General features: G+C 55.3%; 3 protein-coding genes across 3 annotated transcripts; 1 reads left to right on the plus strand and 2 right to left on the minus strand.

The window, feature by feature from the left end:
* Positions 1 to 575: 575 nt before the first annotated feature.
* On the minus strand, positions 576 to 4,101 carry JN550_004694 (uncharacterized protein; the record flags this gene model as incomplete). The annotated part of the gene is made up of 5 exons (XM_049316238.1): positions 576 to 677; positions 878 to 1,212; positions 1,264 to 2,319; positions 2,380 to 2,605; positions 2,881 to 4,101. The coding sequence occupies 5 exons, from the start codon at positions 4,099 to 4,101 to the stop codon at positions 576 to 578; spliced, it is 2,940 nt and encodes a 979-aa protein (XP_049173315.1).
* A 5,341-nt stretch (positions 4,102 to 9,442) lies between these two features.
* Positions 9,443 to 13,284, plus strand: JN550_004695 (uncharacterized protein; the record flags this gene model as incomplete). The annotated part of the gene is made up of 2 exons (XM_049316239.1): positions 9,443 to 12,263; positions 12,317 to 13,284. 2 exons carry the CDS (start codon positions 9,443 to 9,445, stop codon positions 13,282 to 13,284), a joined length of 3,789 nt encoding a protein of 1,262 aa, XP_049173316.1.
* A 995-nt stretch (positions 13,285 to 14,279) lies between these two features.
* On the minus strand, positions 14,280 to 15,668 carry JN550_004696 (uncharacterized protein; the record flags this gene model as incomplete). The annotated part of the gene is made up of 2 exons (XM_049316240.1): positions 14,280 to 14,898; positions 14,953 to 15,668. The coding sequence occupies 2 exons, from the start codon at positions 15,666 to 15,668 to the stop codon at positions 14,280 to 14,282; spliced, it is 1,335 nt and encodes a 444-aa protein (XP_049173317.1).
* Between the last annotated feature and the right edge of the window lie 352 nt (positions 15,669 to 16,020).

A 16,020-nucleotide genomic window follows, 5' to 3' on the forward strand; every position in this document is an offset into this window, starting at 1 on the left:
TCCGATCGGCGCTCGTAGGGGTTGACAGCCACTCTTTGGTCCTTGGGCCAGCCCACCAAATCATCTTGTACGTCTTGCGCAAAGGCTGTTGCGTGGCGAGGAGTTCGACACGTACCAAGGAGGACTGGCCAACGAATCGTCCAAGGTCGGTCCATTACCAATCCCCAAATCCGTGTCGATGTTAGAACTGTTCCTCTCCCAGCTCGCTCATGTCTCCTGTGATCACATTCATACACCAAAGCTAAAGGTGCATGAGTACTGCATTTTCTGGCCGACGGTCTGATGTGGTGCTGCCATATCTCAAGTGTTCCATTGATGCCCTCGTATTCAACGACAACAGGGTATTATATGTTCGATTCGATGCCTATATTTGCCCTTCTGGAGCTCTTTTCCCACTCCAGATGGATTTGCCGGCACTTTCCAGTGCAAATGCGTCGCATACATATTGCCACAGTCGTCGCACTCGTGAGGAGAATCGTGCTTCTACGATCAGATCCAGGGTGGAGATGTTCAAAATGAAAAGAAATCGCAGGCCGCTATGATGTGAATAATCCAAACAAGCTTTTCGTCATCGTTCATTGACCCTTTCGAGCCTTCTCCTGCTGTCGAGCTTCCCTAGCCGCTCGGACAAGGGGAGACAGTTGTGCAAGATCAACACATGTCTTCATGAATTCGTGCTGTGGACGCATTAGCTTTAACCTTGTCATGGAATGCGAAGCAGGCACGCCTAATCTCAAAAACGTGTGCGAAGGCGACGACAACGGGGCAACATAGCGGTGGAAAGTTGGGACCTCTTGGCTGAACTACCACAGCGTCTCGACGTTCGCACCCGTTGAATGAGGCCAAAACCACGAAGGGGTAAACCAAATCAACTTACCCGAAGCAGGTCATGGGCACTAGCTCTCTTCTCCGGATCCACCTTGAGGGCGAAGTATAGGAAATCCCGGAAGAGCGGCGATAGGCTTTGTTCGTCCTTGATCTGCGGTGTACCGTTGGTAGCGATGAGCCACAGGGCGCGGAGCGGCGACTCGGTAAGATACGGGGGTTCACCCTCGATCATCTCAATGGCCATGATTCCGAGTGACCAGATATCAACTTTTCTGCCGTACTCCTTGCGTGTGACGACTTCAGGGGCCATCCAATACGGTGTGCCGACCATTGTCGTACGCTTGTTGTGTGCCTCATTGATCTGAGCGCAGAATCCGAAATCGGCTGCAGTCATGTTAGCTCGTCAGATGGTAAATAAGAGGGCCCAATGCGTACTTAGTTTGATGTTGCCGTCCAGGGAGAGGAGAATGTTATCAGACTTGATATCTCGGTGGATAACGCCCTTCGAATGCAGGTGTTGTAGCCCCTTAAGCGTCTCCCTGCAGACGGATGCGATCTGGCCCTCGGTCATGATGTTGAACGTGACGACGTCCGTGAGACTTCCACCCTCCATGTACTCCATGATCACCCAGAGCTCGCCCGTACAGAGGTAGCTGTCGATGAAGTTGACAATGTTGGGGTGAATGCTGTCCTTCATAACCAAGATTTCGTTGATGATAAGGTCCTTCTTCGGCTGCTGCTCCAGGTTCATCTGCTTGATAGCCACCAGACGGTTCGATCCTCTCTCATGGCCGGTGTACACTCCTCCCGACGCACCTTGGCCGATCTTGGTAAAGTTGCGGTAGATCTCTCGCGGGTCTCCTTCGGAGCAGATTCTCTTCAGTGCCGCAGCCACATCAAAGGCATTGCTCTGGCGAGCACGGTGGCGTGGTCGCGCCTGGGGACCAGGGCCAGCAGCGGCTGGTGGCTGTCGCGGGCCTGCACCGTTAGCTTCTGGCGGGCGTCCAAACTGGTTCTGAGATGTCGGGGGTGTCGGGTGCCCCTGGGGCTGCTTATGACTTGCAGACCGGCTGATTTGTCCCTTCATGGCTGCCTGCGCCTGCGCCATGGCCTGCTGCTGCTGTTGCTCCATCAGCTGTTGCTGGTACGCCTGCTGTACCGCCGGTGATGGTTGACTGGCACCAGGCGTATATGGCACGTTGCTGTTGGCACGGGAGTTGGACCGCGACCGGTGTTCCTCGGGAAGCATGGGCACGTTGTCCTTGTGGGCGTTATAGGTGGTTGCCGGGAGCTCGTCACCAGCCTGGGCCATACCGATCCCCGAGTCCTTGGCAGGATACGACGCCTGCGGAGCACTCCGCGACGGCAGCGAGGTTGGCGGTTTCGGTGCCGGTCGGCTCGGCATTAGGTTGATGTCCTTGGTCGTCATCGAGCCTTGGCCTTTCATGAAACCAGGAACAGGCGGGGGCGCGCGGGGGTTCTCGAAGGTGCCTTCATTATTCACGATTGGAAATCTCGGACTTGCTGGTGGGCTGATCATAGGTGACATACCGGCATAGTTAGGAGCGTAGACGCCGGGCGACATTCCTCCCGAGGGGGTGCGTAGCTCTGGGGCTCTGGCATCGTGGAATTTCTCCAGGACCTGGTCCTCATGTGGCTTCTCGGTGGTTTCTTTATAGAAGGTGACGATATCTGCAATCATCTGAGGGTTTTCCCTTCGTGCATTCTCGGGGATGCCACTCTCGTTGATGAGTCGTTGCCATTCCTTCGGCAGGCCCTATCGGCGGATGAGTACCCAGTACATGTTATGCGATCGATGGCCGAGGCAGAGACAAGAGGAAAGGGAGGAGAAAAGAAAGGAAAAGCAGATACGACAACGGGACGGGCGCCAATAGACAGGGCGGGGGCATAACACGGCGGCAAGGCGCGACGAGGTAGAGATGAGAATACAGCAGGGTCACAAGCGACGACGGGTGCGTGTACAAACGAGGACAACAGCCGAACAGGAAGCAGAGAAGACGAAAATGACCAGGACAATAGCGAGATACGAACCGTGAATTGACCCGTCGAGCTGTCGTAGCCGACATGCGTTACGTGAACGGGGTTCTCTGGGGCCGATATGACGGGCTTCTTGGGCGACCCCACCAGAGTGCTCATGAGGCCTGAGAAGCCCGACTTCTTCCTCAGCACGCCGGGCTTGGGCTCCTTGGTCTCGTCCGAGTATCTCTTGGGGCCGGCCAATTGATTCGGGGCGCCCTGCTGGGCCTTCTCGGACAGCGACATGGCCAGCGGCGAGTCGGCGGAGAAGCTGGCCGACTGGCGTAGAGGTGGGCTGGTGAGGGCGTGGGTGAGCGGGGGCGGCGCTGGGTGACGATGGCCGTGCTGGTGCTGGTGCTGGTGCTGGGTGGTTTGAGACGGGGACTGGGTCTGGTAGGCGGCCTTTGTGGCCTCGAGGTGGTTGAGGATGGAGGTGCCGTCGAAGGGCGCGCCGAGCAGGTCCTCGGACGTCTTGGAGTTGAGAGAACGCAGGTGCGGGTCAGACAAACGGCGATCTCGTGGCCAGCCAGCGGCGGGGACGGCTGCTGCGGGTGTGGCTGTCGCTGTCGCTGCAGCAGTAGGGCCGGGGGCGGCGGCGGCAGCAGCAGCGGGGCGTTGGAAGTAGTGGTGCGGCTGCTGCAGTGTAGAGGCGGCCGGCTGATGCGAGGGTGAGAAAGTCGATGGCAGGAACTCGCCCGACGACAGGATGGGCGATGGCTGGTTGCTGCCGGTGGACGTGGACGGGGACTTGGCTGTGGTGGGAGGATGACGGGGCGACGAGTTGGTGGACGCGCTGAAGGACGGGGTGGGTGTGGTGCCGTCCAGACGACGCTGCGGCGGAGCGCTGGGTGCTCGCCTCAGACTCGTGGAGCTCCGTTTGCCGTGCAGTTGCAGCAGGCCCGGCGCGTGCTGGGCATGGGCGTGGGCATGGGAGTGGGAGTGGGCGTGGGCGTGGGCGTAGCTGTGGGCGCTGCCGTTTTTGTTACTTTTAGTAGTATTACTGTTGCCGTAGCCGTTGCCGTTGCCGTTCACGTTGCCGCTGCTGTTATTGCTGCTGCTGCTGAGGGCGTCAAAGCGAGCGTCTGCATTCGCATTCGCATGGACGGTGGTGGCAGGAGGAGGAGGGGGAGGATGAGGATGCGGATGCGCTTGCGCCTGGTACTGGGCGGGCGGCTTTTTGGTGAGTTTGCGACGTTGGGAGCTGCCGTTGGCGCTGCTGATGCTTCGGCTGTCCATCCTGTCCTGGGATCACGTTTTCTCGTCCCCGGAGCGCAGTGCTTGCTTCGCTTCCAACTGCTTGCTGACTGACTGGCCTCGTCTCGACCTTGCGACCTTAACCTGACGTCGGCCCACTCCCTCAGCGAAACTACTGTGCGGATACCTCTCTCTCAGCTGTTTTGCCTTTTGCTCGGCCGTGTTAGACTCGCCACCGCCGTCCTGACTGGACTGGCAGGGCAGAGCATGAACCTTGAGCTTCCAGGAATGGCGAGTCCGTCAACCCGTCGGTCGGGGCGCGAGTAGGGTTGTTGACTTGCTTGCTTGGTCGTGCTGTGTGTACTGTGCTGTGCTGTGCTGTGCTTGGCCGGCTGGCTGGCTTTCAACGCTCGCTCGTCCGTTCCTTTTGGAAACAAGGCCTTGGTTCAGGACCAGGACCGAAACCAGAGCCAGAGCCAGAACCAAGGAAAAATTCCAGGAGGGGTTATTGATCGATGCGAAGCCGTCTGCAGACTGGGATGTCTGCCAGGGGAGGTGGGAAAAAAAAAAGAAAATTAAAACAATGTATCAATAACTCTTCTATCCAAACAGGTTGCTAGTCGCCGCCTACTGTATCCAGTCTTTCTCTAGGTAGGTACGGTAATCAGATGCTGGGCCCAAAACAATCTTGCCAACCCTCGAAGAAACCGGCCGGGGCCCTGGTACCTCCATATACGTATGCAGGTAGGTATGTATGTAAAGTGCGTGCGTACACGCATGCATGTACAGATTAGCAGCAGCAGTTCTGGTCTGGTGGCAGCGAACCCAAGCAAGCAGGGGACCCAAAGAAAATAAAATAAAAAGATTGACCCGGTGCCCAATCTGCAGCACCCGCCGACGGCCAAGGGCTGTTTGAGCCTTTGCGATGGTCCCCCCTTTGCAGCACGAGATTGGTCCTGCGCGACCTGTGTAACCTGACAGCGTGATGAATGGCAGCAGATGAGACAGTAGTTACAGCGTCGGGGCTGGCCCCGCGAAATGCGGCCTGGTGCTGGTGCTGATGCTGGTGTTTGGAATCGTCCGACCTAATCGTCACTTAGTCCGTACGCGTCGTCGGTTCTACCTCTCCACGCTGCTATCGACCTAAGGTATCGACCTGCTTGGCTGTGTTCTAGCCCGGGAGAGCTTCGAGAGATCGTCACCAAGGACCGTTCCCTGACACGCCGGTGCCGCGTTTAGCAGGGCGTGGTTAGGAACTAGGCGTATCTAGCTGCCAGTTTGCAACGGGCGGCGCGGGGGGCTAGTGGCGGTTTATAGTATAGTAGTTTGTTGTGTCCTCGTCTCAAACACTTGTTAGCCTCTGCGACTTGTCCAGGTCGAGATGTCTGTCTGTCTTTTCTCCTGTGCTTCGTTTATGTATTTAAATATATGTATGCAATAGTTTATTGTGTGCGCGTGTGTTTGTGTGTGCCCGTGGCTTTTTTTTTTGCTGGAAGCAGCTGTCGACACAGTTATCGAGCAATCTCCCATCCGAGCAAAGTACCTGAAGCCCCGCGGTAAATTAGTGGGCACAGCTCGTCAGCGGCACTCCCGAGTGTCGAAGTGCTCCAAGACAGATATCAAACAAAGGCGACTGGCCTAGTTGGCAGACACGCTTGTACGCGACCTGGTCCCTGATGATCGCTGTTGGCGCGAGTGCTCTACTCAGAGGGAAGGAAAGCATGGATCGCAATCACAGAGCGTTGGCCCCAACTCTCATGCTCCCTCGAGATGGACGCTTTGAGCAATGACGTCCTATCGCCGCGTAGCCGTACGACTGGGTAGGATTCCCTCTTTCCGGCCAAGCTTTTCTCTGGTCGCCGTGGGGGGGCAGCTCAGACCCCTTTTGGCGTTGGTTTATGCCCGTAGCTTGTTTCGCTCAGCAATGTGCACTTCGAACCGTATTAGGTTTTTCGGGACTAGGGGTACTTCTCCTCCTCCATTGCAAGGTAGCCATCGCGCTAGGAACTGTTCTGAAATCGGGAGACAACACGACATCTCAACCCAGAGCCACCCCGGCTTGAGCTGCCGTCCGGGGTCCTACCCACTGGCGTCATTCAAATACGACCTCGTCGTTGCTTTGCACTTCCATCCGAGATCAGATCCCACCTTTAACTACTTTTATTACGCAACCTGCCTCCTCCTGTCCCTCTGGAGAGTATATTAACTCCTCTCCAAAACAGGGACGAAATCGACGCCGCCTGCTTGGCCAAATGTAAATCCATCATGCTGCACACAGGTACACATTCTTGTTAGACATGTCTCCGAGACCCGCCCCAGAGCTCCTGTCAGTAGCCAGAAGCCGCCAAGCGCCGGGTCATGGGCTGTTTCAACAACTCCAGACCCCCGTGTGGCAGCTCCAGCAACTCCACATCCAGTCAATCGCCGGGTCCGCGTCGGTTGTCATTATCAAAGAGAGAGGGGGCGCTCAAGGGGCACATAGAGCCCCAAACACTGTCCAAGATCGCGTCGTGCTTGGTTTGCCGGACCCTGAATTGCCGCAATCAGGGCCTCCCTTTGGCTCAGCAAAGGGTCTTATTACGAGTGCTTGCCAACCTGCCTTGCCTGCTGACCGTACATGATGCTTGGTGTACGAGCTGGGTCTGCCCCCTGCAGCCGCTCGGCACGGTGCCCCAGGTCAACATGCAAGTGCTCCAGTGGCGTGCGTGCTAGCATGTGACAGAAGTATAGTAATTTTCTGGCGCTTCACCAAGCCTATGGAATTGTGACGAGCCAACGATGTATCTGATGAAGCTTCACAGACCAGCGTCTGCTGTGAGCATCGCTCGGGTAAGGTAAGCTGCTCGTCACCCTCATTTCCTTGAAAGCTGAGGCCTTCTCCGAGAATGGAGCACAGGACGTTCTGCGGCTCCACTGCAGCACGTTCCGCCGAGATTGTCAGCAAGCAAACATTACCAGAAATGTCCAAGTCTCACGGCTTCCTTGCAGATATTCACTGATAACCCATTTGCAGGATATTTTCAGAAACATGACACGTTAATGGACAAGCGTCGTGGCTACACACCTACAATGATGTAATGCCTCCTCGTGTAGCTGCCACCAAAGTTCAACGTTCAACAATACACCGTCCACGGCTGGGCAGATCTTCCGTACAGCCGGCTCCGGCCTAAACGTCCGGCCCCCCACGCCCGAATTGCATCGTTTCCTTAGCCGTATATATGTCTATTTCATCGGGAGTTCGCACACTTGCCACGGAATGGTTTTGGAGGCTAAAAATAACTCGGGGCCGACACAACAGCCTTCGGCTCCCTTACATCCCTTACTTGTTTCGAAACCCCCCATCGTCCTGCCAATTGAGTTCTTCGGATGCAGTTTGGGGTTTGGGACTTGATTTCTCCATGCATTCAGCCCGATGGTGTTTCTTCCAGTGCAACTGTCACAGCTATTTGCTCTGTCCGCGGTCGTTGTGTCTTGCAGATTTTGCATACAGCTTCTCCTGCCTGTCTAGCATGGGAACTGCCTGGCTTGGGTAGTTAGACTATACACCACCGGAAGACTCCGGATCTCACGTGGAGCAAGTCACAAATGACGCTATAGGCAAGCTTACTCTTGTTATGTCAGCTTGAGTTGGTACACTCGATTTCCAGCGATACACTAGTTGGATGGGTCTTCTCTTTGTCTGCGCTTGGGGATTCCAGGCTTCCGAAGAAAGGTGAGAAAATAATGACCAGAAGCTATCGTACAAGACGCTGCCACGGATCAATCCACACGTGCTGTTCTGGATTCGTACCTAACAGATTACAAAGCTCGAAATCCTAGGAACAGATACGGTCAGTCTCTGAACTAGGTAGATACTCCATCCAACATGAGCGATCTCAAAGAACGAGAGAACACCACTGGCCGGACGAATATGGTACTCGGTGCAGTATCGAACGCTGCATAGCTCAACAAAGCTCCGCGCTTGAATGAGCCAGTCATGGGAACGACAGGTCTAACAGGACAGGAAAACACTGCGCAACGTTATTCTCTTGGAATGAACAGCCCATCAGCCCCATTCAGTTGGTGGCAGTGCAGACAGCACCGGCAAAGGGAGAGAGATTCTGTCGTCCATGGCATGGCACGTTGTGGCTAAACTAAAGCTCTGGACACGGACCAGCCTCGAGCTTGCCACCTGGGCAATCAAGAAGACCCAAGCTCCCTGGCCCAGCACCTGGCCCAGCAGAGCCACACCACTGGAAGCAGAGGCCAGGCTGGCTACCCACCAATGGGAAGTCCGGCAGCAGCGCCCCAGGCCCCGGCCCAGCAGCCCAGAAGCATCCAGCACCGGCCAGCGGGTTCTAGGACGCCAGCACTAGGCTCGGTCCAGGCAAGGCGTCGGAGAACCCTGGGCATCCGTCCAAGGGTGCGACATGGTGCAAGCTGTTGAATTTGGCATTTGGCAATTGGCATCGGTATGGGCATAACATAACTATCCTGGACATCGTGAGAAAAGTTGACCACCTCATCCGCTACGGAAGCTCTCCCTGTCCCGCCACGTCGCCGCTTGCCTCGCATCCCGCACGCATCTCTACTCCCCCGTGTATCTGCCGATCCGTACAGCACACGCTGAAATCGACCCCCCTGAGAGTCTGCAGTTATTCTGTCTGTCCATTGCTTTTTTATTTGTGTGCTGGTGCAAGCCATGAACTAGGAGGTATGTCATGTAAGCACGCTTCTGGCAGCTGTCTCGCTGCCCCTGTCGGCGACTCGGGAGCTTCTGTGCCACAACTGGTGCACTGGCTGGTGCCTCTGCCTCCCTGGATCGAACTCCGACCTCCCCCAAGACTTCCCCCACAACCACCACGTGCGGTCTCGTCCCGTCCTGACATTTCTCAGCTCAAAAAGGTCACCCCCTACACAGCTCTCCCTCTCTCTCCTGCCTCTCGAAACCCTACCTCGTCCTCCTCCTCCCTTGTCTCTGACGCTGCCACCGGTTCAATCCGTGTCTGGAGAGTGTCAAGGATCTCTAGGTTACCTAGGTATATACTACTAGTAAGTCATGCCACCGCCTCTGATCGTGCCACCTCGGCCACTTCTGGCCCTCTCGCTGTGGACGATATTCCCCCCTGCATTGTCTGGGCAGACTCTCCACACATCGTGGAGTATCGACTGAGCACCGAGGCCTGCGGTGAGCCTGGTGGTAATGTCAATTGCTTTGCTGCTTGGTCACCGTGCTCCCAGGGACTGTTGGACTCGTCAGACTCTTTGCCAAGTCACTCCTCTCTGACAAACAACATCGGCAGGTCTACACATTCATCGACCGCATCTACGATCAGCTCCTACACCTCGACCCTCTCGGTCGCCCGGCTTCGCATATTCCCTATCGGTATCGACTCCTGGTATAATGGCTACCACCTCTGAGAGCAGCTCGGCCGCCGAGCGTCTGCTGCAGCAGCACACCCAAGACCACCATGTGACTGTCGAAGACGCCCCCGACGAGGACCTCGCCCCCAAGAAGTCCTCCACCCCCGTCAACTACGAGGACGCCTTCCCCTCTCTGGGTGCCAACGGCAACGGCCAGAAGGGCAAGGCCAAGGAGCCCGCCGGCCCCTCCATCTGGATGGCCAAGGTGCCCACCGCCGCCAACACCCCGAACGGCACCTCGCGCGCTTCCACCCCGGCCTCGGGCACCGGCCCCGCCGTCGCCGGCCCTCCTGCTTCCGGTCCCAAGAACGTGAACATCCCCGGCCGCCACGTCGAGTCCGTCGTCATTGAATCCCAGTACATCATGCCCCGCAACCAGCTCAAGCGCCCCATCCCCGATCTGGTCAAGGACATCAACCGCAAGTCTCGCGCCGTCCTCTCCGCCACCTTCCTCAGCAGTGGTCACTTGAAGGTCGAGGCTGTCGGCCCTCAGGACAAGGCCCAGCAGGCCATCCGTGAGCTGGTCAACGTCATTGGCACCAAGTCCACCGTCAAGGTCCCCATCCCTCGCTCCGCCCGTGCTCACCTCATTGGCAAGGGAGGCGCCACCATCAAGTCGATCCAGGAGAAGTCGGGTGCCAGAATCCAGCTGCCCAAGACGGACGACAACCAGGCCGACGACGACGAAGATGCTCTTGTCGATGTCATCGTTGAGGGCAATGCCGTCACTGCCGCTGTTGCTCGCGATGCTATCAGAAAGATTGCGGGTGACCATTCGGCCAGCGCCAACTTGAAGCTCAAGTCTATCCCCGCCGAGATCTACCCTTTCATTGCTGGACCCAACAACAGCTCGCTCAGCGCTCTCGAGGCCGAGCACGGTGTCCAGGTCCGCGTCCCTTCCCACGAACCCTGGGCCCACCCATTCCCCCAGGCTCTCAACGGCGAGCGTCCTTTCTTCGCACCCACCAATAGTGACAACTTCATTTCGCTCGCCGGTGAGCGCGCTGCTGTTACCGCTGCTCGTGCTGCCATCGAGAAGCGTGCGCAGGAGCTTCAAAACCAGCTCTTGTGGGAACAGAACACTGTCCCCTTCGACAGGCACCAGTTCGTCATCGGCGAGCGTGGTATCCCGACCGAGGAGTTCTTTGCCGAGACGAACTGCGTAATCCTTTTCCCAAGCGACCCTACCGTCGACCTCGTTACCGTCATCGGACTGAAGGATGACCTGGCTCGTGGTTCCGAGAAGGCTGCGGAGCTTGCCATGAACCTCAACACATCTTCTTACGATGTTTCGAGGGACCACAAGCACGCCCAGGGCGGCGCCCCCGTGTACATGCGTGACATCGCACGATACCTCAGACAAAGAAAGGAGATCGAGCGGCTGGAGAAGTTGCACCAGGTTCACATCAGCACCCCCATTACGGATGCTATGGGCCTGCCGTGGGGTCTGTTCGGCCGTGAGGGAAAGAACATTCTCAAGGCCCAAAAGGAGGTCAAGTCCATTGTTGGCGGCCACCCACCCTCTCGATTTGCTACCGTTTCGGTGGACCCCTTTTTCCACGCCTACCTGCGCACCGATATCAAGCCTCAGGTCCAGAGTGACTACGGCGTGCACATCGTCGTGCCCGAGGCTGCTGAATCACAGCTCCCTGTCGTCTTGGTGTTTGAGGGCCAATCAGGTGCAGAGGACACCTACCAGATCCCTCAGGCGGCACCGACCGCCCAGGAGCTGAACGCCTTTAAGCAGGGCTTGGCGGATGCGCGAAAGCACATTCTCGACCTTATCAGCAAGCAGGAAGAGATCAAGGTCAAGACTCTCGAAGTCCCCACCAAGTTCCACGAGAAGTTGCGCAAGTTCATCAAGAAGGAACAAGATGCTACCACCCGCAAAGCTGGAGAGATTCCGGTTCGTGTAAGTGTCAGGGGCACTACCATCACGATGCGGGGAACAGCCTCTGCCGTCGAGTCTCTCGCCGAGAAGGCCGAGGCATTCGTTGCTCAGGAGAAGGAAGATGAGAAGGAGCGCGGGTTCACCATGAAGTTCGATTTCCCTCAGAAGCATGCCAACCACCTCATCGGAAAGAGTGGCAGCCACATCAACGAGTTGCGCGAGAAGTTTGACGTCGACATCCAGGTCCAGAACGGAGAGGTCGAGCTCAAGGGCCCTAAGGCCAAGGCTGAGCGAGCCAAGGCACACATCCTTTCTCTGGCCAAGACTTGGGCCGATGAGACTACTCACACTCTCAAGATCGAGCCCAAATACCACCGAGAGCTCATTGGTGCCTCTGGTGCCCAGATCACTCGTCTACAAGACCGTTACAAGGTTCACATCAACTTCCCCCGAAGTGCACGTCCTGCCAAGGACGACGAGCCAGCCGCCGATGCGGCTAGCGAGGTTGCAAAGCCCCAGCGGCAACAAGGTCCCGACGAGGTTGTCATCAGAGGTCCCAAGAAGGGCGCGGATGAGGCTCGTGACGAGATTTTCTCTTTGTACTCCTACCTCAAGGAGCACTCCAACGCCGCTGTCGTGTCCGTCCAGCAAAAGCAGCTCCCGTCGCTGATCGGTGCTGGCGGATCTGCTATGGATGAGCTCCGTCAGAAGACTGGTGCTAAGATTGACATCCCCAACGACCGCAACACTCCCGCGGACGCTCTAGTCGAAATCCAGATCAAGGGAACCAAGGCCCAAGTTGCCGAGGCCAAAAAATTGATTGAAGAGAAGAAGGCAGTCTTCGATGACACCATCACCACGACTGTCGATGTTGACAAGAAGTGGCACAAGATCCTGATTGGACCCGGAGGTAGGCTCTATATATATTCTTTAGGTGCGATCACAAACTGACACAACTAATAGGCTCCACTCTGCGCGACATCATTACAAAGGCCGGTGGTCCTGATGATCGACGACTGCAGAACCGGTACATCCAGTTCCCCAAGCAGGATGCCGATGGCAATGCGATCAAGGTGGAAGGGCGCAAGGATGTGGTTGACAAGATCATTGCTACCATTGAGAGCATGGTCTCAGAGCGGGCTAGCCAGGTCTCCGAGACCATCGATGTTCCCATTGAGAAGCATCGTTCCATGATTGGCCGCGGCGGTGACGCAAAGCGCAAGCTGGAGTCTGAGTTCAGCGTTTCTATCGACATTCCTCGCCAAGGGTCAGGTCAAACTGGTGTCAAGATTACTGGCAAGCCGGATGATGTCAGCAAGGCAAAGGAGCACATCCTCTCATCCTTCAAGGAAGAGCCATCCGAGACGGTTCAGGTTCCGCGGAAGTATCACAGCGCCATTGCGAACAATGGTCAATTCTTCCGAAGACTCCGCAACGACTTCAAGGTCACTGTGGATCATGCCGGCCACTCAACACCGGGCAAGTCGAAGCCTGCCAGCTCACGGGTAAGCAATGGGGCTACACCCCTCATCACAGATGATCCGGAGGAGGTCGCAGATGCACACTCGTGGAACATTGTCGACAATGCCTCGACTGAAGAAGGTGACATCCCTTGGGTACTGAAGGGAGCTGCTGAGAACGTTGAGCGTGCCAAGGAGGCTATCTCCAAAGCCTTGGAGCAAGCTCAGAAGCCATCCGCAACTGGCTACCTGATCCTCGCTGACCCATCCACCTACCGATACGTCATCGGCCAGGGTGGCTCCAAGGTGAACGCAATCCGCAAGCAGAGTGGTTGCCAGATCCAGGTCCCCAAGGACCAGGCGTCTGACGAGGCCATTGAGATCGTGGGCACCCGTGAGGGCTGCGAGAAGGCCAAGGACTTGATCCTCGAGGCCGTACGCGAGGGTGTCGCCTCGCGCAACCGTGATTAGGAATCCCGGATACCGAGTGAGAGGGTCGGCTCGCGGGCTGATGACGGAAATGTGAATCCGTGGTGACGAGGTTGCACCAAATAAAAAAAAAATTATACGGGGTATGCTATGTATGAGTGCTACGTGTGCAACAACAAAAAGGTCAAGCAAAAGCTCTGGGATCACGAACTGCTTTTAGGAGGGGCTGTATATCGAACTAGTCCTATAACTGAAAAATTATATGAAATTATCAATTTTGTCAAATGCTATTATACTTGATTCAACCATGGTCGGAGCAGGATGTTTATCGTAACTCGATTCGTACCCAAGAATATCTGAGTTGCTTAGGATTCCTCCCGTTTCAATCAACGCCACTTTCTGTTACATCGAATTGCTTTATATTGTGTTCAAGACCATCAATGTCGTGTCTTAGTGGACCCGATCGGAGCCCCAGCATATCGTGAGCGCGAGACTTCGGCAACGAATGGAGATGCAGACCAGGATGGGGATGTCTCTTTGAATGCCTGCTACATTCAGCTTCTGTGGCTTGTGCCGAGTGCCTACCTGTGGTCTACTGTTAGATTGAGATTACGCCGTGCTGAGCTCCTGTTTCACAGCTGCTCGTCAAAGGGCTGCACTCTTGAGTCATTCATGCGCACGAAACGTTGAGGAATCACGCACAATTTGGGAACCGATTAACCAAACTTGAACAAAGTTCTATAATATAACTAGCATGGATGAACTGCAATCTAGGGGCGAGAGTACAAGTCGTCGAGTTCAAACCACATTACAGCCAATGATTTCATACATGCGTTCTATTGAAGGTAGATACTTTACCTCCGCAAAGGTAATGGGCACCTAGAAATGCTATATAAGGCTCTATATAGCTGGACATGATTCCTACTGAAATGAGAACGGGCAATCAAGTCATGAATTTCTATCAGAGTCATGCTGGACATAAAGTCTTCTACAGCTTCTATCAGGGCCTCGCGGATACGACGGCTTGGTGGTTTTCTCTACCCCATGTTGGATACCGTTTTCCACTCTCCTCCTTTCACTCTCTTGCATAGGTCCATCAATGTTTCTGCTGCCCATTCAAAGTCGTCTATCGTTAAGTAGATCTGGCCGCTGATGCGGCACCAGAATCCACCCTTGTAGAATTTGATTGGTATATAAGTCTCGTACTCTGCTGGCGTCTTCTCTTGCATCCATTTTGCGATATGCAACCCCTTCGAATCTGGCGCATCGAGGTCGGCAAGGGTGACTGGTAGTCGTACATTTACAAAGCAGCATTGTTGTAGGCTGCCTGTTACATTAGTAAGAGTCTCCGTTCCCATAATCTCAGCCATTTTGCGGCCTCCGTCCTTCGCAATCTTGGTGCAATATGACATTACTGTAGACTCCCCGCCGCAGTGGCTCTTCCTGAACTGTAACGCAATTGGCACACATAGGTAAGGCGTGTTGTCGGTGGTTGAGATTTTCTCAAAAAGTTTCACGAAATACTCAGATTTGTTCAGCTTTGCACGATCAATCGTGGTCTGAAATCCCCAGGACGTGGGGCAGGTTGTCTGTATCAAGTGTTGATTGCGAAAAGGCACGTATATGACCGCACATCCACGAGGAACCATAAGCCATCTATGGAATGTCAGTAAAGATCATGTTGAATCAAAAGAAACATGAATGACAGACTTGTAGCAGTTGCTGATGAAGAAGTCCGGTCCAACTCGGCCGAGATGTGTCAAATCAATGTGACCAATACCATGTGCACCATCAACCAGACTCATTACACCGAGCTTGCGGCAAATGTCTACCAGCTTCTCCCATGGGAAACGAGCCCCAGGAAATGTCAACACGCTGTCGAACATGGCTACCACTGGCGTTTTCCCCTGCGACCGAACTCTCTGGGCAGAGTCTAGAAAGACTTGTACGATCTCCTCGTCTTCCATTGGGTACTCGATGTCTATCTGGTATGACTCCACGGGGTTATTGGATCCGAGGTATTGTATTGTCTTCAGGCAAGCTCCATAGATGGTGCTGAAATGCAGTATGACATCGCCCGGCTTGAATATGAGATTTCCTAGCACCGTATTGACGCCTGACGTCGCATTTTGGACGAAAACCACCTCGTCGGTGCTTGCTCCGAGTAGGGGCGCTATTGATGCGCGAGCTTCCTTTAGCAGTGCCGGATACGTGTAACGTATGAATGTATCGGGGCGGGCTTCACTCTCAAGTTGCAGTCGTTGCTGATATTCTTGAACCATGCGCGGGAAGACTCCGAAGGAACCATGGTTAAGGGGTCGGTAGCTCGGTGCGAAGAAGAAGTGTTTGTTACGCATCGCGTGGCCGAAGGACGAATTTGCATCCCCTCCACCAGTTCCAGCAGTTTCAAAGTCAGCGGGATGCATGTTGGGTATGCGCGCCGAATAGTTGAGCGATAGCTAGAATTGATGACGTTCTATGGAAGCTGGGTCAAAGCACAGAGGCTTCATATAAGCATGCGAGGTGAGAACACAGAAGTCACGCGAAGTTGGGTTCTTTGGCCAATCATAAGCCAATCATAAGCCAATCAATGCAGTTGTTGTGTGACATGATATGCAGCCACGCGGTCGGCGCTTGGGGCTGCATCACTACACCTCCATCACCTCGGGCCAGGCACAGGGATACTGCCAACATAGTCTCGAGAGCATCGAATCGATAGCCATCAGATGGCGCGAGTGAAATGGCTAGAGGTGGCTTCCATCATGTCAGTCCCTGCGT

This window comes from Neoarthrinium moseri, assembly GCF_022829205.1.
Source record: "Neoarthrinium moseri strain CBS 164.80 chromosome Unknown scaffold13_Wmoseri_CBS_16480, whole genome shotgun sequence".
NCBI classification, from domain to species: Eukaryota; Fungi; Ascomycota; class Sordariomycetes; order Amphisphaeriales; family Apiosporaceae; genus Neoarthrinium; species Neoarthrinium moseri.